The 25171-nt window shown below is 47.7% G+C and overlaps 1 protein-coding gene across 3 annotated transcripts in view; it reads right to left on the reverse strand.

Annotated features, from left to right (window-relative positions):
- Positions 1 to 25171, reverse strand: part of LOC119172721 (calcium/calmodulin-dependent protein kinase kinase 1-like) — a 322158-nt gene that overhangs the window by 9863 nt on the left and 287124 nt on the right. For all 3 annotated transcript variants that reach the window (XM_075889943.1, XM_075889944.1, XM_075889945.1), the window contains exons 14-17: positions 18030 to 18055; positions 14663 to 14784; positions 12074 to 12161; positions 11371 to 11499 (exon numbers count right to left, since the gene is read on the reverse strand). In XM_075889943.1, the coding sequence (XP_075746058.1) occupies positions 11371 to 11499; positions 12074 to 12161; positions 14663 to 14784; positions 18030 to 18055 (365 nt within the window). The remainder of the gene's footprint in view (positions 1 to 11370; positions 11500 to 12073; positions 12162 to 14662; positions 14785 to 18029; positions 18056 to 25171) is intronic.

A 25171-nucleotide genomic window follows, 5' to 3' on the forward strand; every position in this document is an offset into this window, starting at 1 on the left:
GGGGAAAACATCAGGCACTCACCGCATCGATGTCGCTGACGCCGGCCGATCCCGCAGCTGCCAACCACTGTTGCGAACGAGGGGCCTGTCCCGCCGAAGCCACCACTGTTGCGAAAGACGGCGACGCCAACACGGTGCCGAAGGCGCCACTGCTTCCGACTCCGCCGGGAAGGTCACCAGCCGTTTGGTAGCGTATGTTTCTCAGCTCGCGACTGCTTCTGCGCAGAGCTGATCAGACGAGCGGACGAGACGACGGTGAGTCAAACAAGGTTTATGTACAGCATATATACAGAGGCGTTACAATTTCGGCACTGGGGCCGACAGAGACTCGAAGAGCCGAGCTCTTCTCTCTAACACATAGTTCAGCCTTTCGCCTAAGACCGCTGACTCACACACATGTCGGCACTCCGACACGGGGACTCCTCTCCTAGGACCTCCGATCGCGACGCGCCGCAGGGCTTCTTTTATTTACACCGGGTCCAACCAAAATGTCCAATCAGAAGCGCCGCTGGTCGTCAGGGCAGATTCCGCCAATGGGGCCGCCGCGCCATGCGTCAGACCACCTGACACGAGGACGCCGGCTCGCTGTCACGTGCGCAACTGACTCACTGCACGTGGGCCAGAGGAGCGCCGCGCGTGTTCACGCCGTCGAGGTGATCGCGCCAGGCAGACTGCGGGCTGGCCTTGACCCAGATTGCCTTTTTCAGAGGCACGGTCGTTTGACGAGGACTCGCTGGCATAACAACGGTCAATTAAGCAAACCGGTTTCGTTTTGCCTGTTAACTCCCTTTCCCGTACCAAATCTCTCCGCACGATAACAGTGGAGCTACCGGTATCTCTTAACACCGTAATCTTTTTGCCCGCAACTTTTCCAGGCAGCGTTGGCATTTCTTTCGTAACACCGGTTGGCTGTTTTGACATTACAGCACCCAGAATAGGAATTTTCTCCCCATTCTTCAATTCTACGAATCCGTCGGTGACGGCATTATTATCGGATTTCGGTGCTGCTTGCACACAGGATACCTGGTGAGTTTGACTCGCTCCGTTTCGACAAGCGTCTGCTTTGTGCCCAGTCTGACCACACTTAAAACATTTTACAACCGTAGGGCTCGTAAAGATCGTTCGACAGTTTTTCGCGCGATGACCCACTCGGTTGCACAGAAAACATCGCGGAATGCTCTCTGTTGCACGCTTCTTTTCTTCGGGAGCCGATTTCTTCGAATCATCGGGACAATCCTTCTTTACCTTGGCCAAATTAGTTCCACCTTGCGCTTCCAAGAATTGATCAGCCAATTCGAGCATGTCTTCAAGTGAGTCAGCCTTCCTCTCTTTCAAGTACAGTGACAGGCTTGGGTGGCAACTAGTAAGAAATTGTTCTCTAATTAGCAGCTCTCTAAGCTCATCGTACTCCTGCGCTGTCCCTGAGAGTTCAATCCATCTGTCGAAATAATGGCAAAGTCGGGCGGCATACTATGTAGCCGTCTCCCCATCAGCTGGCTTTCCTGTCCTAAATCTGTCCCGGAATCCTTCCACGGTAAATCTAAATCGCTTCAGCAAAGCAGCTTTCACCTTTGCATAGTTGGCTGCATCGGTCGGCGTCAGCCTACCGTACACACTGAGCGCTTCACCACTCAAGCAAGTACTCAAAGCAGTTGCCCATTGATGTTCCGGCCAATTCTGGCTCTTCGCAATCGTCTCAAATCGGTGAAGGTACGCGTCAAGGTCGTCCTTCCTTTCATCAAACGCTACGAGCAGCTTGCTTGGGTTCAAGCGGAAGCCATGGTCTTCCCGTTCGCTGCTTTCGACTCTAGCTTGGACGGGAGTTTCGTTTCGCTGTTGCAAACGGAGCCGCTCGAGTTCAATTTCGAGCTGCCGCTGCCGTTCCCTTTCAGCCATCTCCGCTTCTCTTTCTTCTTTCAGCTGGCGCTCCCTCGCTTCTCTTTCTTCTCTCGCCCTTTCGGCTGCCAACTTCTCTCTCTCCAGCTCCAACTTCAATTGCTGCTCTCTTTCTTCTTTCAGCTGTCGCTCCTTTGCCTCTCTTTCTTCTTTCTCTCTCGCAGCGGCCAACCTCTCTTTTTCCAGCTCGGCTGCTTTTTCTTCTTTGGCTCTCTCTTTTTCTTCTTTTTCCTTCTGGGTGACCCACTTCCGTAGTTCGGCGCCAGAAAGACCCATCTTTTCACCAAGAGCAACTAACTTTTCGAGATCCATTGTGTCTCGCAACTCGCAACTAAAACCTTGCCGCGTGCAAAAAGTATCTGCCTAAATCAGTCTATCGGAACACTCCCCTGCACTCGTTAACGAGAATACTGAACAACACACAAAATCGTTCCGATAGCACTATCAACAACTCGAGGCTCTTTCTCACTACTTTACTTTGGACACACTGTGCACCAAAAGGTCCTGATTCGCGGACGCCAGATTAATTGTCACACCTGTACCGTTAATTAGGGAGGCGATCGCCGGGCTAATTCCAAGGGCCGAAGTATCGGCCCTCCGAACCGCACCACGAAAGCGTGGACAATTTAGAAGTGGTCCTTATTGGCGCGCCAGCAGACGCCGGTTGTGGCCCAAAGAACAAGTCAGAGCCGAGAGTTGATAAACAAACAAATTATATTCTCAATAATGGCAGATCGAAAACAATACACAAAAAAGCACACTCCACAATAGTTGCATACAATATGTCCCCAATCAAACCAATCAATCAACGTACTACACAATACAACCAGCCACACTTGAAACAACGGACACGGACAACAATACGCACTACAATGCAGCCGCATGCATTGAACAACCAAGACACTTAAAGACTAAAGAGATAGAAAACCTATTCAGTCCAAAGTTCTTGGAACCAAAGTCTAGATGATACTCTTCCGAGAATCACTCACTCAAAGTTCAGCGTTGTTGTCGTTCCGCAGCCCTCGAAGTTTCTCTTCCAGGAAACCTCCCGTCTTCAATTGGCTACTCTTCCAACTTCAACTTCTTCGCCGGAACACGTCGGCTTCACACACGCAGCTGTTGCCCCGCGTCTCCGCTCGATAGCGGTAAACACACACTCTTGCCGGTAGCTCGAGTCGTCACCCCTCAGGTGGAAATCCTCTTCACCTCCGGCCTCGTCCCTTCGGACCAAAAACTTCGCCGACTACACGGTGGAATCCCTACGCGCTCTGGCGCTCACTTCCGTCTCCTCCTGCTTTCTCGTCTCGGCCGCTCGATTAAATACCTTCCGCGCCACCTTCCAGAACGTTCTCCTCAGTTCGTCGGCGCGATGCGCAGCGAAGGTTGGGGAGAGGTGCGAGACGGTTCGACTGCCCTCCCCGGAGGATGATTCAACTCGGTATGACCCCGCCCCGTTCGTTCTAGAAAAATCGCGGGCTTGCTGGGCCGCCGATGCGGGGTGAGGAGGTTCGTCTGCGACGCCACGCTTCCGCGGGGAGAGCGCGCGCCCGGGGAGCCTTGGACGTTTGCTTTCTTTTTTTTCTTTTGACCTCGCGGCGTTTCTCCCGCCCGTTGTCGCAAGAATTTGGCGGCGCGCTCATTTTTAGCGCTCGTTCTGTGACACTGCCCCCCACTTTAAGAATATTATCTCATAATATTCAAAACCACACAAACGAGCGCGAAAAGTCACCACACACTCTCACAGATTGTAACACCATCAGTCGCTCATGAAACTTCACATCCACAATAGATCACTTAATACAATTGTACATAGTAATTCAATTACACAACACGTGAAAACACAACCACAAGAACATGAGTACAACACTCGACCACACATTCCCAATAATACAAATGTACAAAGTTCTCTCATTACAACAATGGTCAAATACTATACATCACATCACAGCACAACACTTCGACACTTGTGACACCGGATAACACAACATTAACACAACATATGGCACTCAACACTGCCAAACACATTCTGCTTGGACCTCAGCACTTATCCTGCGTACTTCGAGCGGCGCTTGCGCCCTTTCTTGCGGTGCTCGCTCGATCTCTTCTTGTTTTTCCTTGTACCTTTTCGGCGGGCCTTTTCCAACGACGATATCTGAGGCGTTGTCTCGGCCATCGTTGTCTCTACCGACACCGTTAACGCGTCATTACATTCGACGGGTCCTGTCTGTTTATTTACCCGTTTGATCACGCCTCTACATTTTGCCCGGCTGGCCAACTCCGTCTCCTTTACACTGTCGGTCGGTTGAGGTGGTGCCGACGTAAGTCCAGTTGCTCGGCCCGTGAACTTATTCGACACGATCGTCTTCTCCTTCGCTGTCTCTTGCGCCGCAGCTTCACCTTGGGCTCTAGTGAGATCCGTCACGGGATAACTCCTCCCCTGTATCTCGCGGTCGCTGGGTTGGCGAGGGCTCTATCTTCGGGGGCTCTATCTTCGGGTCTTCTCCCAAACATTCCGGATCATTCGGTCCTCGCGCCCCGTCGATGTTTCCGATGACAAGGTCGTACAGGGGGGTCGTCATGCATAAAGCAGTAACCTTCCCGCTGAAGTACGGGGTTTCAATCTCGATTTCTGCTTCGGGAAGCAACCGAACTGTACGGTCAATCAAGCAAACCGGTTTCGTTTTGCCTGTTAACTCCCTTTCCCGTACCAAATCTCTCCGCACGATAACAGTGGAGCTACCGGTATCTCTTAACACCGTAATCTTTTTGCCCGCAACTTTTCCAGGCAGCGTTGGCGTTTCTTTCGTAACACCGGTTGGCTGTTTTGACATTACAGCACCCAGAATAGGAATTTTCTCCCCATTCTTCAATTCTACGAATCCGTCGGTGACGGCATTATTATCGGATTTCGGTGCTGCTTGCACACAGGATACCTGGTGAGTTTGACTCGCTCCGTTTCGACAAGCGTCTGCTTTGTGCCCAGTCTGACCACACTTAAAACATTTTACAACCGTAGGGCTCGTAAAGATCGTTCGACAGTTTTTCGCGCGATGACCCACTCGGTTGCACAGAAAACATCGCGGAATGCTCTCTGTTGCACGCTTCTTTTCTTCGGGAGCCAATTTCTTCGAATCATCGGGACAATCCTTCTTTACCTTGGCCAAATTAGTTCCACCTTGCGCTTCCAAGAATTGATCAGCCAATTCGAGCATGTCTTCAAGTGAGTCAGCCTTCCTCTCTTTCAAGTACAGTGACAGGCTTGGGTGGCAACTAGTAAGAAATTGTTCTCTAATTAGCAGCTCTCTAAGCTCATCGTACTCCTGCGCTGTCCCTGAGAGTTCAATCCATCTGTCGAAATAATGGCAAAGTCGGGCGGCATACTATGTAGCCGTCTCCCCATCAGCTGGCTTTCCTGTCCTAAATCTGTCCCGGAATCCTTCCACGGTAAATCTAAATCGCTTCAGCAAAGCAGCTTTCACCTTTGCATAGTTGGCTGCATCGGTCGGCGTCAGCCTACCGTACACACTGAGCGCTTCACCACTCAAGCAAGTACTCAAAGCAGTTGCCCATTGATGTTCCGGCCAATTCTGGCTCTTCGCAATCGTCTCAAATCGGTGAAGGTACGCGTCAAGGTCGTCCTTCCTTTCATCAAACGCTACGAGCAGCTTGCTTGGGTTCAAGCGGAAGCCATGGTCTTCCCGTTCGCTGCTTTCGACTCTAGCTTGGACGGGAGTTTCGTTTCGCTGTTGCAAACGGAGCCGCTCGAGTTCAATTTCGAGCTGCCGCTGCCGTTCCCTTTCAGCCATCTCCGCTTCTCTTTCTTCTTTCAGCTGGCGCTCCCTCGCTTCTCTTTCTTCTCTCGCCCTTTCGGCTGCCAACTTCTCTCTCTCCAGCTCCAACTTCAATTGCTGCTCTCTTTCTTCTTTCAGCTGTCGCTCCTTTGCCTCTCTTTCTTCTTTCTCTCTCGCAGCGGCCAACCTCTCTTTTTCCAGCTCGGCTGCTTTTTCTTCTTTGGCTCTCTCTTTTTCTTCTTTTTCCTTCTGGGTGACCCACTTCCGTAGTTCGGCGCCAGAAAGACCCATCTTTTCACCAAGAGCAACTAACTTTTCGAGATCCATTGTGTCTCGCAACTCGCAACTAAAACCTTGCCGCGTGCAAAAAGTATCTTCCTAAATCAGTCTATCGGAACACTCCCCTGCACTCGTTAACGAGAATACTGAACAACACACAAAATCGTTCCGATAGCACTATCAACAACTCGAGGCTCTTTCTCACTACTTTGGACACACTGTGCACCAAAAGGTCCTGATTAGCGGACGCCAGATTAATTGTCACACCTGTACCGTTAATTAGGGAGGCGATCGCCGGGCTAATTCCAAGGGCCGAAGTATCGGCCCCCCGAACCGCACCACGAAAGCGTGGACAATTTGGAAGTGGTCCTTATTGGCGCGCCAGCAGACGCCGGTTGTGGCCCAAAGAACAAGTCAGAGCCGAGAGTTGATAAACAAACAAATTATATTCTCAATAATGCCAGATCGAAAACAATACACAAAAAAGCACACTCCACAATAGTTGCATACAATATGTCCCCAATCAAACCAATCAATCAACGTACTACACAATACAATCAGCCACACTTGAAACAACGGACACGGACAACAATACGCACTACAATGCAGCCGCATGCATTGAACAACCAAGACACTTAAAGACTAAAGAGATAGAAAACCTATTCAGTCCAAAGTTCTTGGAACCAAAGTCTAGATGATACTCTTCCGAGAATCACTCACTCAAAGTTCAGCGTTGTTGTCGTTCCGCAGCCCTCGAAGTTTCTCTTCCAGGAAACCTCCCGTCTTCAATTGGCTACTCTTCCAACTTCAACTTCTTCGCCGGAACACGTCGGCTTCACACACGCAGCTGTTGCCCCGCGTCTCCGCTCGATAGCGGTAAACACACACTCTTGCCGGTAGCTCGAGTCGTCACCCCTCAGGTGGAAATCCTCTTCACCTCCGGCCTCGTCCCTTCGGACCAAAAACTTCGCCGACTACACGGTGGAATCCCTACGCGCTCTGGCGCTCACTTCCGTCTCCTCCTGCTTTCTCGTCTCGGCCGCTCGATTAAATACCTTCCGCGCCACCTTCCAGAACGTTCTCCTCAGTTCGTCGGCGCGATGCGCAGCGAAGGTTGGGGAGAGGTGCGAGACGGTTCGACTGCCCTCCCCGGAGGATGATTCAACTCGGTATGACCCCGCCCCGTTCGTTCTAGAAAAATCGCGGGCTTGCTGGGCCGCCGATGCGGGGTGAGGAGGTTCGTCTGCGACGCCACGCTTCCGCGGGGAGAGCGCGCGCCCGGGGAGCCTTGGACGTTTGCTTTCTTTTTTTTCTTTTGACCTCGCGGCGTTTCTCCCGCCCGTTGTCGCAAGAATTTGGCGGCGCGCTCATTTTTAGCGCTCGTTCTGTGACACTGCCCCCCACTTTAAGAATATTATCTCATAATATTCAAAACCACACAAACGAGCGCGAAAAGTCACCACACACTCTCACAGATTGTAACACCATCAGTCGCTCATGAAACTTCACATCCACAATAGATCACTTAATACAATTGTACATAGTAATTCAATTACACAACACGTGAAAACACAACCACAAGAACATGAGTACAACACTCGACCACACATTCCCAATAATACAAATGTACAAAGTTCTCTCATTACAACAATGGTCAAATACTATACATCACATCACAGCACAACACTTCGACACTTGTGACACCAGATAACACAACATTAACACAACATATGGCACTCAACACTGCCAAACACATTCTGCTTGGACCTCAGCACTTATCCTGCGTACCTCGAGCGGCGCTTGCGCCCTTTCTTGCGGTGCTCGCTCGATCTCTTCTTGTTTTTTCTTGTACCTTTTCGGCGGGCCTTTTCCAACGACGATATCTGAGGCGTTGTCTCAGCCATCGTTGTCTCTACCGACACCGTTAACGCGTCATTACATTCGACGGGTCCTGTCTGTTTATTTACCCGTTTGATCACGCCTCTACATTTTGCCCAGCTGGCCAACTCCGTCTCCTTTACACTGTCGGTCGGTTGAGGTCGTGCCGACGTAAGTCCAGTTGCTCGGCCCGTGAACTTATTCGACACGATCGTCTTCTCCTTCGCTGTCTCTTGCGCCGCAGCTTCACCTTGGGCTCTAGTGAGATCCGTCACGGGATAACTCCTCCCCTGTATCTCGCGGTCGCTGGGTTGGCGAGGGCTCTATCTTCGGGGGCTCTATCTTCGGGTCTTCTCCCAAACATTCCGGATCATTCGGTCCTCGCGCCCCGTCGATGTTTCCGATGACAAGGTCGTACAGGGGGGTCGTCATGCATAAAGCAGTAACCTTCCCGCTGAAGTACGGGGTTTCAATCTCGATTTCTGCTTCGGGAAGCAACCGAACTGTACGGTCAATCAAGCAAACCGGTTTCGTTTTGCCTGTTAACTCCCTTTCCCGTACCAAATCTCTCCGCACGATAACAGTGGAGCTACCGGTATCTCCTAACACCGTAATCTTTTTGCCCGCAACTTTTCCAGGCAGCGTTGGCGTTTCTTTCGTAACACCGGTTGGCTGTTTTGACATTACAGCACCCAGAATAGGAATTTTCTCCCCATTCTTCAATTCTACGAATCCGTCGGTGACGGCATTATTATCGGATTTCGGTGCTGCTTGCACACAGGATACCTGGTGAGTTTGACTCGCTCCGTTTCGACAAGCGTCTGCTTTGTGCCCAGTCTGACCACACTTAAAACATTTTACAACCGTAGGGCTCGTAAAGATCGTTCGACAGTTTTTCGCGCGATGACCCACTCGGTTGCACAGAAAACATCGCGGAATGCTCTCTGTTGCACGCTTCTTTTCTTCGGGAGCCAATTTCTTCGAATCATCGGGACAATCCTTCTTTACCTTGGCCAAATTAGTTCCACCTTGCGCTTCCAAGAATTGATCAGCCAATTCGAGCATGTCTTCAAGTGAGTCAGCCTTCCTCTCTTTCAAGTACAGTGACAGGCTTGGGTGGCAACTAGTAAGAAATTGTTCTCTAATTAGCAGCTCTCTAAGCTCATCGTACTCCTGCGCTGTCCCTGAGAGTTCAATCCATCTGTCGAAATAATGGCAAAGTCGGGCGGCATACTATGTAGCCGTCTCCCCATCAGCTGGCTTTCCTGTCCTAAATCTGTCCCGGAATCCTTCCACGGTAAATCTAAATCGCTTCAGCAAAGCAGCTTTCACCTTTGCATAGTTGGCTGCATCGGTCGGCGTCAGCCTACCGTACACACTGAGCGCTTCACCACTCAAGCAAGTACTCAAAGCAGTTGCCCATTGATGTTCCGGCCAATTCTGGCTCTTCGCAATCGTCTCAAATCGGTGAAGGTACGCGTCAAGGTCGTCCTTCCTTTCATCAAACGCTACGAGCAGCTTGCTTGGGTTCAAGCGGAAGCCATGGTCTTCCCGTTCGCTGCTTTCGACTCTAGCTTGGACGGGAGTTTCGTTTCGCTGTTGCAAACGGAGCCGCTCGAGTTCAATTTCGAGCTGCCGCTGCCGTTCCCTTTCAGCCATCTCCGCTTCTCTTTCTTCTTTCAGCTGGCGCTCCCTCGCTTCTCTTTCTTCTCTCGCCCTTTCGGCTGCCAACTTCTCTTTCTCCAGCTCCAACTTCAATTGCTGCTCTCTTTCTTCTTTCAGCTGTCGCTCCTTTGCCTCTCTTTCTTCTTTCTCTCTCGCAGCGGCCAACCTCTCTTTTTCCAGCTCGGCTGCTTTTTCTTCTTTGGCTCTCTCTTTTTCTTCTTTTTCCTTCTGGGTGACCCACTTCCGTAGTTCGGCGCCAGAAAGACCCATCTTTTCACCAAGAGCAACTAACTTTTCGAGATCCATTGTGTCTCGCAACTCGCAACTAAAACCTTGCCGCGTGCAAAAAGTATCTGCCTAAATCAGTCTATCGGAACACTCCCCTGCACTCGTTAACGAGAATACTGAACAACACACAAAATCGTTCCGATAGCACTATCAACAACTCGAGGCTCTTTCTCACTACTTTGGACACACTGTGCACCAAAAGGTCCTGATTCGCGGACGCCAGATTAATTGTCACACCTGTACCGTTAATTAGGGAGGCGATCGCCGGGCTAATTCCAAGGGCCGAAGTATCGGCCCCCCGAACCGCACCACGAAAGCGTGGACAATTTAGAAGTGGTCCTTATTGGCGCGCCAGCAGACGCCGGTTGTGGCCCAAAGAACAAGTCAGAGCCGAGAGTTGATAAACAAACAAATTATATTCTCAATAATGGCAGATCGAAAACAATACACAAAAAAGCACACTCCACAATAGTTGCATACAATATGTCCCCAATCAAACCAATCAATCAACGTACTACACAATACAATCAGCCACACTTGAAACAACGGACACGGACAACAATACGCACTACAATGCAGCCGCATGCATTGAACAACCAAGACACTTAAAGACTAAAGAGATAGAAAACCTATTCAGTCCAAAGTTCTTGGAACCAAAGTCTAGATGATACTCTTCCGAGAATCACTCACTCAAAGTTCAGCGTTGTTGTCGTTCCGCAGCCCTCGAAGTTTCTCTTCCAGGAAACCTCCCGTCTTCAATTGGCTACTCTTCCAACTTCAACTTCTTCGCCGGAACACGTCGGCTTCACACACGCAGCTGTTGCCCCGCGTCTCCGCTCGATAGCGGTAAACACACACTCTTGCCGGTATCTCGAGTCGTCACCCCTCAGGTGGAAATCCTCTTCACCTCCGGCCTCGTCCCTTCGGACCAAAAACTTCGCCGACTACACGGTGGAATCCCTACGCGCTCTGGCGCTCACTTCCGTCTCCTCCTGCTTTCTCGTCTCGGCCGCTCGATTAAATACCTTCCGCGCCACCTTCCAGAACGTTCTCCTCAGTTCGTCGGCGCGATGCGCAGCGAAGGTTGGGGAGAGGTGCGAGACGGTTCGACTGCCCTCCCCGGAGGATGATTCAACTCGGTATGACCCCGCCCCGTTCGTTCTAGAAAAATCGCGGGCTTGCTGGGCCGCCGACGCGGGGTGAGGAGGTTCGTCTGCGACGCCACGCTTCCGCGGGGAGAGCGCGCACCCGGGGAGCCTTGGACGTTTGCTTTCTTTTTTTTTCTTTTGACCTCGCGGCGTTTCTCCCGCCCGTTGTCGCAAGAATTTGGCGGCGCGCTCATTTTTAGCGCTCGTTCTGTGACACGGTCCCACAATAAAACTTTGGGATTGCAATTGTCATCTTCGAAAGATGTACAGCCTTAAAATTAAAGAGCGAGCACAGAGAGATGCTAGCTGCAATGACGTCGTGTGAAGAGGTATGGACGCACTTTCTTTGTCATTGTTGTCATCCTGTGTGCTTTACATGTTCTGCACTTCCTGAATAATAAAGGAAGATATTTGTGCATCCTTACCAAAGTGTCGAGCTTGGGAATCGTGCGCACACAGTTGTCAATCTCCTCCTCCGTGACTTCGACGAATACGCAGTTCTCGCTTTCAGATGGCATTGGGAACATGCCATTCTTCGTCACCCACGAATGCACCTGAGAAATGAACGAAGGAAAAATCTGGTAGCTTCTATGACGCATGTCTCCACAGCACGCATCCTGTGAAAATGCTCTAACGCTGTTAAGCAGTCACATGCTGCGTGAAAATTGGAATGTAGCATCTGTATCATTGATACCTAATCAAATAGAGAGATTTGCCCAAGTTCTATTTTTTTTTGCTGTCATATTCGAGTTAGACAATTGAAACATGCTCAGCTGCATTCCTTATGCTGCTTTCTTCTTCCTGGAGTTGGTGCGAGCAGCCAAATTGTTGATGTATGTATGTATGTATGTATGTATGTATGTATGTATGTATGTATGTATGTATGTATGTATGTATGTATGTATGTATGTATGTATGTATGTATGTATGTATGTATGTATGTATGTATGTAGGTATGTATGTATGTATGCATGCATGTATGTATGTATGTATGTATGTATGTATGCATGTATGTATGTATGTATGTATGTATGTATGTATGTATGTATGCATGCATGTATGCATGCATGTATGTGTGTATGTATGTATGTATGTATGTATGTATGTATGTACGTGCGTGCCGTTTACCTTGATTTCAGGAACTGTGATCCTGTCCGAAGGGTTTTTCTTTAACATGCGTGAAAGTAGGTCTTGCAATTCGGTGCTGATGTTGGAGCTGCAATTCAAGAAATCGCAAAAAATATGCAAAAACATTTCTTAAAGCAACTGCTAATCAAAGCTCAACACTGTGTAAATACGCCATGTATATATTGCGGAATATACCTGGTACCGTACATTAGACACCAAACATAGCAGTACTACACGTATTCCATCTTGAGTGTATTTGATTCAGGTTCATGCTTTGACGACAACAGTAAAGGGGTCGTACCACCTAATTTTCGCTCATAATCACAAACAATATTACCAAATTTTAGCGCATATTTAGTGTTTCATTTATAAATGAACATTTTAATGAACACTTGAATGAAATGAGACTCGGGTCACACTGGCGAATTCACGAGCCGTGAAGTAACAAGCAGCTAGCTGTGTGAGTGTCTGCATTTCAGCGAACGATATCCTTTTGGGGTCAGCTGAGCGTGAATTGAAGGTATTTCAGCCATTTTCAGCTTGGAAATGAAATTCGACGACTTGCAAAGCTAAAGATTTAGTAGACGACGACGGCTTCACTCGATACTGCACGCAACGTGACACACGCTATGGCGGTCACCGGCAGTGGTCGGTGTTTACGACCGGTGATTTGCAGGGCTCGTTTTGCGCTGAAATGTTAAATTACGGCTAACTTTTTATATATACTATGCGTAACAGGGAATCTATTTCTGTTTTTCACTGAAAACTGCAAATTCTTGGATAACCGTGCCATGGCCCTTTCATTATAACCCTGACTTGTCCGCATACCGAAACTTGAAGGCCTATCTACCCCTCGTTTCTATCGTCTTGGTCAAAAAAGGAGATCATAGTTGTCGATTTTATTTTGATGCAAACTTAATGAGAGACTTTAATAATGCACTTGAATTTAGATCATGTCAGCGCTCACACCAGCCTACGTAATAAATGCAAGCTGTCCACGAAGGGGAGGTTGATTGTGGCCAGTATATTGATGAAACACTCTGATAACTCCAAAGACGTGCGTGCCAGTCAAGAAGAAAGGATAATCAGTAAGTGTCCTTTAGCGCATTTTTGTGAACCCCTCCGCAATAAGATCATTTTCAACGGCTTCAAATTTTGATAAAGCACGCACTGAGATGCTATTTATTCTCTTGATTTATTTCTGGTTGCTTCAGTCAAAATGTTGTCTGGGCAAGACGCTTTTCAAACGACCGAAGGCAAAGGTCTACAGTGGGAAATGCTGTGATGAAGATCATGAAGTAAAGTTTTATCTTCCTTTTATCATAAATTACCGAAGAGTCCAATTGTGTTTAGTCATTGTCCTACGCTTTACGCCTGAAGAAAATGAAGTACAATGAAAGGAACTGCGGATCATGCAGTTTCTTCAATTTAATATATTACAAGATGGGAATTATTTATTCGAACATGAATTTCACACGAACTGCGTTGTAATACAAGCTACGGATAGATAAACCAGTGCATAGGCTATAGTTTAAAATTTGGACTATATCACAGCTCGACGATTACAGTCAACTGTTTGTATTGCAGAGTATCAGTACTATGTTAACGCTAAGTGAGCCCCCCCCCCCCCCCCCCACGTGGCTTAAAACGTACCCTAGGCACTCGGCTTGTACTGATTGTATCACAGTTGCATTTCTCACAACTATAACATACTAAGGAGTCGATGCAATTGAAAACAGGTACAAGCACAAATTAAAACCCAGTGTTTCTAAGCAATAACACGAACGTTCAAATGTGTACAAGTGGTTATAGCGTAATCTCAAACATAATTCAATGTCCATTGGCACATCCGCGTAATGCTCGTCTCGAGCTGTCCTTGCCATTCCTTATGCCTGCTTTCCGCTGCTTCATTCCCAGCGCAACTTCTCACTGTCCAGGATAATCCCCAGCTACTCTTTTTTCATACTGACATGCTGCACCATAATAGACTGAGCATAGACGCATTTTATCCTAATTTTACCCTAGATTAGATATGACATCATAGGTCGCGTGGTGGCTATTACAATTATCATCCTTTGTAAATTCTTATGTATTGTTTACGAGAGACCCTTCGGTGTACGATCTGCAATGTAGTTTCTGTCCCCAGACTACCACTTTATTTCATATGGCCTGGGAGCGCCGAAGAAATTGCAGTACATCAGCCAACCATAAAACTACAATTTCCCAGTGAAACGCAACCCTGTCCAGCTCTGATCAAGTGCCGCAACAAGCTCTGGTTGACCGAGCCGCCCGGACGGAGGCAAGAGCTAATGGTCTCCTGGACTGAGAGGTTGAACCACTACAGTGATCTATTTATTACCAATAAATGGTGTATTCTAACTTTACTTTCACAGTTTTCAAATCTTTATTGCTGTCCTTTTTCCCCCCTCCTCGTTTTTGTAGACATCGCCCAAAAACTGCATGCAGCTGCATCAAAGTTTTTTACTGCGATAGAAAACAGTGTGAGCTACGTTCTCGTGTTGACGTTAGAAATTTTCCGGATCTTCAATTCTCTGTAACTCGTGACAATAGGTGTTACAGGGCACTCACGGGAAAACCACTGGCTGGTTTCTTATCTTGTTGTACAGGATGAGCACGCTGGGATCGTGGAAGGGAACGTTACCAACGACGAAAGCGTAGAGCGTCACGCCCATCGCCCACACGTCCACCGCCTGCGTAGACAGGCGAGAAAATAACGTTGCAGTCAGGCAGTTGTATAAATTTAGGTGGGATACATTTATTTGAAGACAGTGCTTTCAGTAAACACTCTGTACATACGAAGACGCTGTAATGAGAGTCGTTCGCATACATGCTCGCATTCATGCCAACATCCACATACATACATACACACATACATACATACATACATACATACATACATACATACATACATACATACATACATACATACATACATACATACATACATACATACATACATACATACATACATACATACATACATACATACATACATACATACATACATACATACATACATACATACACATAAGCTCAAACACCAAGTCGGCCATATATTGACCGTATACAGAACTTCGTATGATAAAGAGACATTTTGCACAATTCATCTTCAGCCGCAGGCCAGGGCACTTGCCTTGGTGCTCATAATAGCACGAGTGCTATTTTATATGCAACCGCGTACCCTTCTTTGTCAGCCGGCAAACGAAGACCAATAGATACTTGAATATAGGGCCGCTCAACTGATGTCCTTGTGTCAATACCGAAGTGGTCGATGGTAGTGTACTTCGTTAGCTTTGCGCATACATCGGTCCGGCAAATGGAAATAGCTCTTCTGATTCAGTTCTTGTGTACTCTGTTAAGTCACTGCTTTGTAAAGTTTGGCATGATCCTTTTAGATGCGGAGCATCTTATACTCGCGCCTTGTAGTGCGCCGTCCGCGCCGTCCGCGCCGTCCGCACCGCTTCTCGAACATTCGACAGCTGACGCGCGCGCATGCGCCGTCGCGCCGTCGCCCACTCTTCCACCATCTGTGCATTCCTTCCTCCTCTACACACCGCGCGCGCTTCACTCCTCCACCATCTGTGCACCCTTCCTCCTCTACACACCGCGTTCGACATCTACAATTCTCCTGATTCTCCAGTGGACGCGCATGTGGCGTCGCGCTTCGAGAACATTCAACAGCTGACAGTGCATGCGCCGTCGTGCTGTATATATACTCAAGGTCGGCGCTCGCTCGCTCAGTTGCCACTCGTCGGTTGGTTTGTACGGCGCGTCGACGTCCAAGGTCGCGGTGATTGATTGATTGATTGATATGTGGGGTTTAACGTCCCAAAACCACTATATGATTATGAGAGACGCCGTAGTGGAGGGCTCCGGAAATTTAGACCACCTGGGGTTCTTTAACGTGCACTCAAATCTGAGCACACGGGCCTACAACATTTCCGCCTCCATCGGAAATGCAGCCGCCGCAGCCGGGATTCGAACCCGCGCCCTGCGGGTCAGCAGCCGAGTACCATAGCCACTAGACCACCGCGGCGGGGCCAAGGTCGCGGTGAAATGAATTCCAACGAATCCACAAACACAATGATCGACGTCCCTTCGACCAGCGCCGCCCTTTCGCATACGTGTGTACGTGTTCACTCATTTAACACCCCCTCCTACAACCACGTTAACCAATTTAGCCATCGACCCAAGTAAGTCGCAATTTAACACCCCATTTCACAACCACGTTAACCAATTTAGCCATCGACCCAAGTAAGTCGCACTTTAACACCCCGTTAACCAATTATATGGTCCGCATCCTCCTCAGTGTTCCCCCGAGGGAAGCTGCGGGCAATTTTTTTTCATGTGCCTACAATATCAAGCATGGCCATGCGGATAATGATGAATAATATGTTAACCAAGCAGAGTGAGTGACCTTCGCGTTACAGCACAGTGACATGTGACATTCTGCCGTTATCTATACCTTGGCAGTAAATTTGTACACGAAACTGACGTCTCTCTCATTCTCCGTCTTTCCTGTCGTTTATTGAGAACTACTCCGATAACCTTCTTAATTTTTCGCGGACCCCAAGCATTCAATTCCTCCGACCATTTTAGAAATTGCGTTAGCGTGTGTTGAATCGTGTCCGCATTTCTTTTTTGTAACACACAACAATGTCGCACTGCCGAGTCGTTTTACTACATGATCCTTATAATTACAGCCAACATGGTGCCCAAACTGCAAGGCAGCAGCTATTGTGTCAAATCGTAAGTTTGGCTATATTTTATCACATTTTATACGATTTCTTGGTACTATTCGATTGCGTCCAACTTAGCATCTTTTTTGCAATAATTTTCGGAATATAGTACCAGTGTTCTTTCATTTGATATTGATCTCTGTACTACCTTTTGTATGTGCCTGCACGATCTTGCAGGTACCAGTACTTATGTACTCCAGCAGCTACTTTTCCTCAGTATGTGTTTCTTATGCCTAGCAATGAGTGAAGATTGCACAGCACAAAGGGCCAATGTAAACTTCCTATTTGTATACGGGCAGCTACTGAACAACAAAGAACGTGCCGTAAAAATAGTAAAGTGTTCAGCTCTCAACATGTGATTGTTAGTATTTCTCATGCTGCTCGCGGAAGCCCAGCGTTCTGCTGATAATCATAAGGTAGCGAATTAAATTTCTGATCGTGTTTGTAACCTTCAAAATATTCCATATGTGGGAACGAAACAGTGCTACCTTAGGAAGTTCTGTAAAATGCCAGCCTTCACACTTTACACGTCTACACATTCGACCCCTGTGTGCACGTACACACCTACCCATGGACACAGTTGCTTGCGCCTATACGCTTGGCTGCACGCTAGCAGTTAAGCATGCTAAGAAAAATGAGGGCATAATCTCCTACACAAAGCTTAAAAAGTAAGCTGTTGCAGCTTCAATAAATGAGGAATTAAGACTCAACGATGTCTGGAAATGGCGTCGCCTCGGCTGTCTCGGCTAGCTATCCTTCCTGTGTTAAGAAGTTTCCAAATTTTCCTCACTTGTTTACAAGCTGCCGTCACGGACGCAAGATGTAACACGCGTGTATTTGTGCAAACGGTGATAATCCCTAGGTTCATTTCCCTTCATTTAAGCACTTGTGCATGCCTTTGGGTGGATGCCAGTGGCTTTGATTCATGTGGAAACGGATGCACTGTTTGCGGGAAACAGTTCTTTTCAGTGTCATTAAACCATCGGTGTAAAGAGTGCATGAGTGACCGAAACAGCAGAGGTGCAGAGTGTGCGTTGTTATAACAAGGTATGAAGTAATTGCAGAGCTGTACAAGGTTAAAAATGCGTTTAGACAGTCACCCTCCAGATCTCGTCACTGCAATTAACCGGGATAGACGCCTCGACGGTGCCTCGGGGTGTGCCCGAAAGAATGTCACCAGTTATTGAAGTACTCACCTTGCCGCTGTATTCGCTCCGGTTTTCTGTGACAAAAGAACAAAAAAAAAGAACGTGAGTCAAGCACACAAATTTTTCGTCGCCTTTTTGTCAAATCAAAAGACTAAACGCAGTAGCAGTTTGTGCGTCACACAAGAATGAATGTGCACGCTCGATTCGGGAAATAAGTGGCTTAAAGAGGAATTGTGACTACAGAAATTGCTTGCTATATAATTATTTCACTTGTTCAAGACACGCGGGACGCCCATTAGAGATTAGAGAGCAAAGACACTGGAAACCACTTTCTCATCGTCCGCGTCTTTGGGTTTGTTCGCTTTTTGTGTGTGTGTTTCTTACGGGTGCAGCGCTGCTTGGCTACGCTATTTGAGATGACGTCTGACGTGGGACAAAGCGTGAATCTCAACATAACGTGCGTTCTGCGCTAACGAGTGCGAAGAGAGACGTAAAAATGCGTGAAGTTGGACATCTCATAATCGTTAATGGTACGTTCTGTTTCCATCTGCACACTAAACGAAGACAACCTGAAATAACCTAAAAAAAGTGGCACCATATCCACGCAGTGAATGATGGAGAGTGAGGCGAAGAATTTGTCCGTCCATTCGTTCTTGCTTCCGCCCGTTCATGCGTCCGTCTTTGTGACTGTCCGTGCGTCCATCCGCCAGTCCGTGCGTGCGTCTGTTCGTGCATCCGTCCCTGCGTTCATCCATGCATCCGCCCCCGCGTCCGTTCATGCGTTCACCCATGCATCTGTCTGTGTGTCCGTTCGTCCATCTATTGAACACTCCAAGTACAACCATCTCGCATCTTTTCATGATATATTTCCCACACAGAAGCACCTCCATCCAGCGGACCTTCCAAGGACTAAACGAGAGGTGGCACACGCACACTTTCTTACGGCTTACGCTTCGGGTCTACTTCCCACTTTTAACCACCTCGAGTTCATGGTATATACCAGTTTATTGTATTCATGGCACTGCGGTTCAACGCTCGCTAAACCTTTCTAAAACCAAGGAGGTTACACCCAGCGAGTATGACGTGGCAACTCTTTCTTGTCAGATAGTACTCAATGTACATGCCAATTGCTGCTAAGGGGGAATGAGAGACAGGAGAATTTGGCTTTTAGTTAACACGCACGCTGCGAATTTTTTTGTTCAACAACGCACAGAAAAAATCTCCCACGGGCACCACCTTGAAGGTCAAAATGTAAGACTCGTTACACACTACAACTACGATTACGAGGGACGAAAGGGTGCCGCTATAAGAAGCTTCGCACTCAGTGATCAATTAGATTTTGGTGCTCATTTGTAAGATGTATACACAGTCTTTACTTGTTTTTGATGTTTCGTTTATGTACGTACAAGTTAAGCGTACAAAAAACTTCCCTTTTTTGCCCCTAAAAACTACATCTGTGGTCCTCACGCACCTTCACGATTCACTGAGAGCGTCACTCGAGGGGTATGGGGAAGAAGGCGCCGAAGCAGCGGCAGTATGCAGTCCTGTGGTAAAAAACTCTGAAGCCCAGGTTAAAAATCACGTGATAGAAAACTCCCTACGTGGTAAAACTGGATTTTGACATCATTTTACTACGTGCTTCAGAGGTGGTGGTAAAACTATGTCATGTACCATCTTTTACTTCAACACGAGGTAGTAACTTCAAACGCGAGGGAGTTTTCAGAGGTCATGAGCCGCAAAAACCCCAAACTCGGATAGTTTTTGCTTACAGTGTGTAGCCAATTTGTTCACCTAAAGATAAAGCTATATACGGTGTGCCTTCTCCCAACTTAACAATTGGCACGAGAATAATCATTGCGAAATGTCAGCTGTTTCCTGTGGAGAAACTGTAAATGAGAGAATAGGAATTTATACAATTTGCTAACGCCATTTAGGTGGATCTGGATCTAATCACTGTGAGCGCTACGAGGTACTGAAAAATTTTTATGCTTAAACATGCTCAGTTGTATTGTCATCACGGTATCATATTCACAAAACGGCTAATCCAAACTTTGAAGACAACAAGAGCTACTTGAAACAATGTTATGCGAAATATTTTTGGGCAGCTAGCAATTCAGCAGTGCTATGAATTACTATGTACATATCCGTGTTTCTTTTGTTCGCCCTTCAAGTGTTTTGTCGTGCGCTTGCGATATTCGTGCTGAATAAAATATTCCCGACCTCCACACTTATAACGTGCCTTAATCAAATAGTTTTCTCTGTGAATACATGGTGTTACCTTCGTCCCTGACAGAAGAGAGTGTTCTACGAGAAATTACCACAGGTGAGCAAGCAGATGAAAGGTGCAGCAAACGTAACAGAAACGCCTTATGTGAAACAATGCGGGTGTACAACCAACCCGCCTTGACCGCCTACACCTATCCCTCCGACTCAACATGACAACTAGACAACCCCAATCTACGATTACCATTTTCTGCCTTGTGTGGTATGGTGCACCTTTTACAAACGTCAGTGCTCCCCGCATAGGAATGACAGACTGCGCTGCCCGTGACTGCTATACCACAGAGAGTAAACTAGTAATAGACCATCATACACATATGTCGTTTTTCTTACTACAGCTTCCAGAAAAAAGTATCTCACAGCTGTGTTTGCACACGTTGACAATCAGTCGTTTTCGATCAGAAGATGTAAGAAAGCCAGAGCATTTGATCTCCAACCTAGAGGATGACAAGGACACTGCTGAAGTTTCTGCCGGGAACTTTCTTTGAAAGATTATGTCACTCCTACGTACGTGCGTGTGTGCGTTTCTACTTCACTTTCTTCCTCCTTTTCCCCCTCTAGATATTTTCTTTTTTCCCTTTTGGTCATCCCTCACGCATTGTCCTGTCCAGGATAGCAAAGCAAATACCTTCTGTTTACTAAGACCTATTTGCGTGCTGCTCATTTTTGACTCGCATTTGCAGTATGCAACCAACATCAGGCTGCATTTGGCAATGTTTGGCCAAACTGGCTTTAACATCATGCATCGAACAGCCAATATTACTGGAAATTGTTCATTATATTCAGCAAACACTTTGAACTAGAGCTGTCATTAGTTAACAGAAGCCGATATCAGCCATCTTATCAATAAAAATAGCCGCCAAAACCTCTGTATGATAGGGTTGTTTCCTTCGGAAAATGGATTGCGTACATTCCTTCTGCGTCAATTGTTATTTTTTACATCCCTGTGCCGCGTTTGTACATACAGCTACACTCACAGACATTTTTCGTTAAAATCTAACCAAAGAATCTTTACGCATCAAAGGGCCATGCACTCTATTGTCGCGCTAAACCGTATGCGAAAACTCACGCCACACCATCTTTGGGTGTCGTGCTGAGTATCTAAGCGGGAAGGACGGCTCCTGGCACTGGGGCTTGTATTCACCAACCTCATCCTTATCGCTCGATTAACCGATAGCTTTCAAGAGTATCGAAAGTTGGGCTTGTTAGATATGCATCGTATAACGATCGTTTAAGCACACAAAGAAACACACACACAAAAAAAAACTGGGAACAAGCAATTTTTCTCGACTAGAAGATTTTTCTGAAAGAGAATAATATATAGGCAGGTGCTTGTCCCCTCTTCCTTTGTGTTTCTACTTGCGCTTAAACGACAGTTATACCAAACTGATAACTTGTCCCTTTAATACGCTTTAAAAACAAGTCTGGATGTGACGCCCACAAAGCAACATCAAATATATTTTGTCTTGCTTGCTGGTTAATGCTCCTGCAATTGATTTAATTTGGGTGTGAGGCCTTGGTTTTAGTAAGGGACGGCGCACTACTCTCCCATAGTTGAATACGAAGCACTCGCAGTCGTTTAACACTTTATGTATATATATAGATATATATATATATGTGTGTATATGTATATATTGTTAGCATTTTTCATACGCGTCATCTTATATGTACATACTCATCATCATCAGTCTGACCTGTGTTGTGGGGCAGAGGCTAGGCAAATAAAAGAAGTGACGTCTTACACTCAAAAACGTTGCTTTACAAGTAGTGGAGAGTGCTTTCCGGTCCCTTGGTCCTATCCCTGCAGCGCTTTTTCGTTATCTTCGACTAAGAATCATCCCTGGAGCTCCGGTCGGGTCGCCCTCTGCGCAGTCAGCCTACGGTCATGTTGCAGGACGAGCACAACAACACGGCTCCATCCACCCCACCTGCACCCCTGGGAATGCCTTCTTGGACTGTCACCGCCCCTCAAAAAGATCCACCGATGTTCGCCGGCCTTCGCGGTGAAGACGTTGAAGAATGGTTGGATGAGTACGACCGTGTGAGTGCGCTTAACTATTGGCATGATTCTGTCAAGCTGTCTCGTGCACCGTTCTATCTGACGGGTGTCGCTAAGACATGGTTTCTCAACCATCAGCTGGATTTCCCAGACTGGCCTACCTTTAGGTAGGAGCTCCGTCAGATATATGCCAACCCTTCTGTACGTGCAGACATCGCCAAACGGAAGCTTGCTGAACGTGTCCAGCACTCCGGCGAGTCCTATACTTCGTACATTCAAGATGTCCGTGCCCTATGCCGTCGCGTCGACAGCTCGATGGCGGAGCATGACCGTGTTCGCCACTTGCTCAAGGGTATAGGCGCCGCGAGGAGCTACAGCTCTAGGCCACCTCGTCATCTTGTGAGCTCCGCATGTCGCCTTTTGCAGGCAGCCTCCGCAATATTGTGAGGGATGAACTAGCGTCCATGACATGTGAGCAAGTCCCGAGCTCGCATACCACTCTAAAACCGACGTACACTCAGGCGGTTGCAGCGTCACCTCCTCAGCAATCACCACAGTATGGGTCAAGTATGCAGCCTTCAGTGAATGTCCTCGCCCCAAGAGCAACGCCCCCGTCTTCTCAAGCCTGGCGCCCATCTAGACCAATTTGCTATTATTGCGTGATACGCGGCCACATCTCACGGTTCTGTCGTCGACGTCAACAAGACGAAAGGCGTGGCTATGGTGACTTCGAGAGGGAGGAGTTTGCGCCTGCTCCACAACATCACCACCCATGCCAACTGTACCAACGGCGCTCACCCTCTCCACAGAACTTCGATGCAGCCAGTACCTTCCACTCCTCGCGCCGTCACTCCCCGTCACCTATGCACCGTTCCTCGTCACTACTTCGTCCAGCTACCACAGCATCTGATCATCGCCCGGAAAACTAAACAGTGCAGCTTCAGGAGGTAAAGCTGCATTTTGCGGACTGCATCGAACTCCTCCGGAACGCCCCTCAAATGTACTTTCAGTGTGTGTTGAGGGCATATGGACTGAAGCCTTGGTGGACACAGGTTCATCGCTCTCAGTTATTAGTGTGGACTTGTGTTCCCGTTTGCGCAAAGTGAAGACACCGTATGATGGCCCTCCCCTTCGTTGTGCTAATGCGGTTTTTGTTCAGCCTTCTGGTGTTTGCACAGCAGAAGTTTTTATTGAGGGCATCCTTCACCATATAGAGTTCGTCATTCTGTCATCGTATACCAATGCGCTCATTTTAAGATGGGACTTTCTCTCCTCAGCTTCAGCCGTGATATCTTGCCGTCAGAGGGTCATTCGCATGTCAGATACTGCGCTTTCGTCTGATAACTATGTCCATAACCAGCGTTTTGTCACCGCTGATGACTGTTTTATTCCTCCAGGTAATGAGCATATCCTGACCCTGACATCAGATAAGACCGGTACAGGTGATGTGTTCCTAGCAACGTGTGGACGTTTCATCTCTGGTGGACTTACCATCACTCCTAGCCTGGTGCTCTTTCGTGATGGCAGAGCATTAGTTACGGCAGTTAACCCCACTTCATTGCCTGTTGCACTGCTCCAGGGCACCAGTGTGGTTTGCTTCACAGATACCGAACCACTTTCTCTGGTGCCCCTTCACACAAACTCGCCATCTTTCTCTACAAGTACTGATGACCATGCTACAACGGCTGCTTTAACAGCCACAATAAATCCCAATCTCACGTCAGCGCAAAAGCAAGAATTTTTGGGTATGCTTAAAAAATAAAGCGCTTCATTTGATGTATCTTCCAAGCTTCTGGATCGCACTTCTGTCGCCGTGCATCGAATTGAAACGGAAGGCAATACAATCGTACGCCACCGCCCATATCGAGTGTCATACGCAGAGCGGAAAATCATCGAGGACTACGTTGCTGATATGCTCAAACAAGACGTTATCTGGCCTTCGTCGAGCTCGTGGTCTTCACTTGTAGTGCTAGTACGAAAGAAGGATGGTTTGGTGCGATTCTGCGTCGATTATCGAGCACTTAATAAGATCACGCGCAAAGACGTCTACCCAATGCCACGAGTTGACAACGCACTTGACTCTCTGCAAGGCGCTGAATTTTTCTCCAGCCTCGAATCAAGGTATGGTTATTGGCAAATACCTATGCACGAAAAGGACAAATAAAAAACTGCCTTTGCAACACAAGACGGGCTGTACGAATTCAACGTCATGCCATTCGGTTTATGCAACGCTCCTGCCACGTTTGAACGCATGATGGACACAGTTCTACGCGGCCTAAAATGGAAAACATGTCTGTGTTATCTAGATGACATCGTCATTTTCTCCTCTTCTTTTCGCCAGCATCTTGATCATTTGGACTGAGTTTTGACGTGTATTTCTAGTGCTGGACTACAGCTTAACACAAAAAATGCCAATTCGTCAACAAGAACATCAAGGTGTTGGGCCACCTTGTCAGCAAAGATGGCATTCATCCGGATCCTGAGAAGCTTGCTGCCATGATACGCTTCCCTCGGCGAGAAATTCAGAAACACCTACGAAGTTTCTTGGGCCTGGCCTCCTACTTCTGCTGCTTCATTAGTCATTTTGCTGCCATCGCGTCGCCACTGCACAAGCTGCTCACATCCGTATCAACTTTCGCTTGGAACGACGTCTGCGAGCATGCCTTTCAAGCCCTCAAGAATGCCTTAACGTCCGACCCCGTTCTGTGCCATTTCGACGAGAACGCACCTACATATCTGCACACCGACGCGAGCAGACATGGCATTGCTGCAGTTCTTCTACAGCGGGATGCCACTTGACGAGAAAGAGTTATAGCGTATGCTAGTGGTGCTCTTACGGCTGCTGAACAGAACTACTCCATAACTGAGCAGGAGTGCCTTGCTGTCGTTTGGGCCATACAAAAATTTCGAC

This window comes from Rhipicephalus microplus, chromosome 3, assembly GCF_043290135.1.
Source record: "Rhipicephalus microplus isolate Deutch F79 chromosome 3, USDA_Rmic, whole genome shotgun sequence".
Classification (NCBI taxonomy): Eukaryota; Metazoa; Arthropoda; class Arachnida; order Ixodida; family Ixodidae; genus Rhipicephalus; species Rhipicephalus microplus.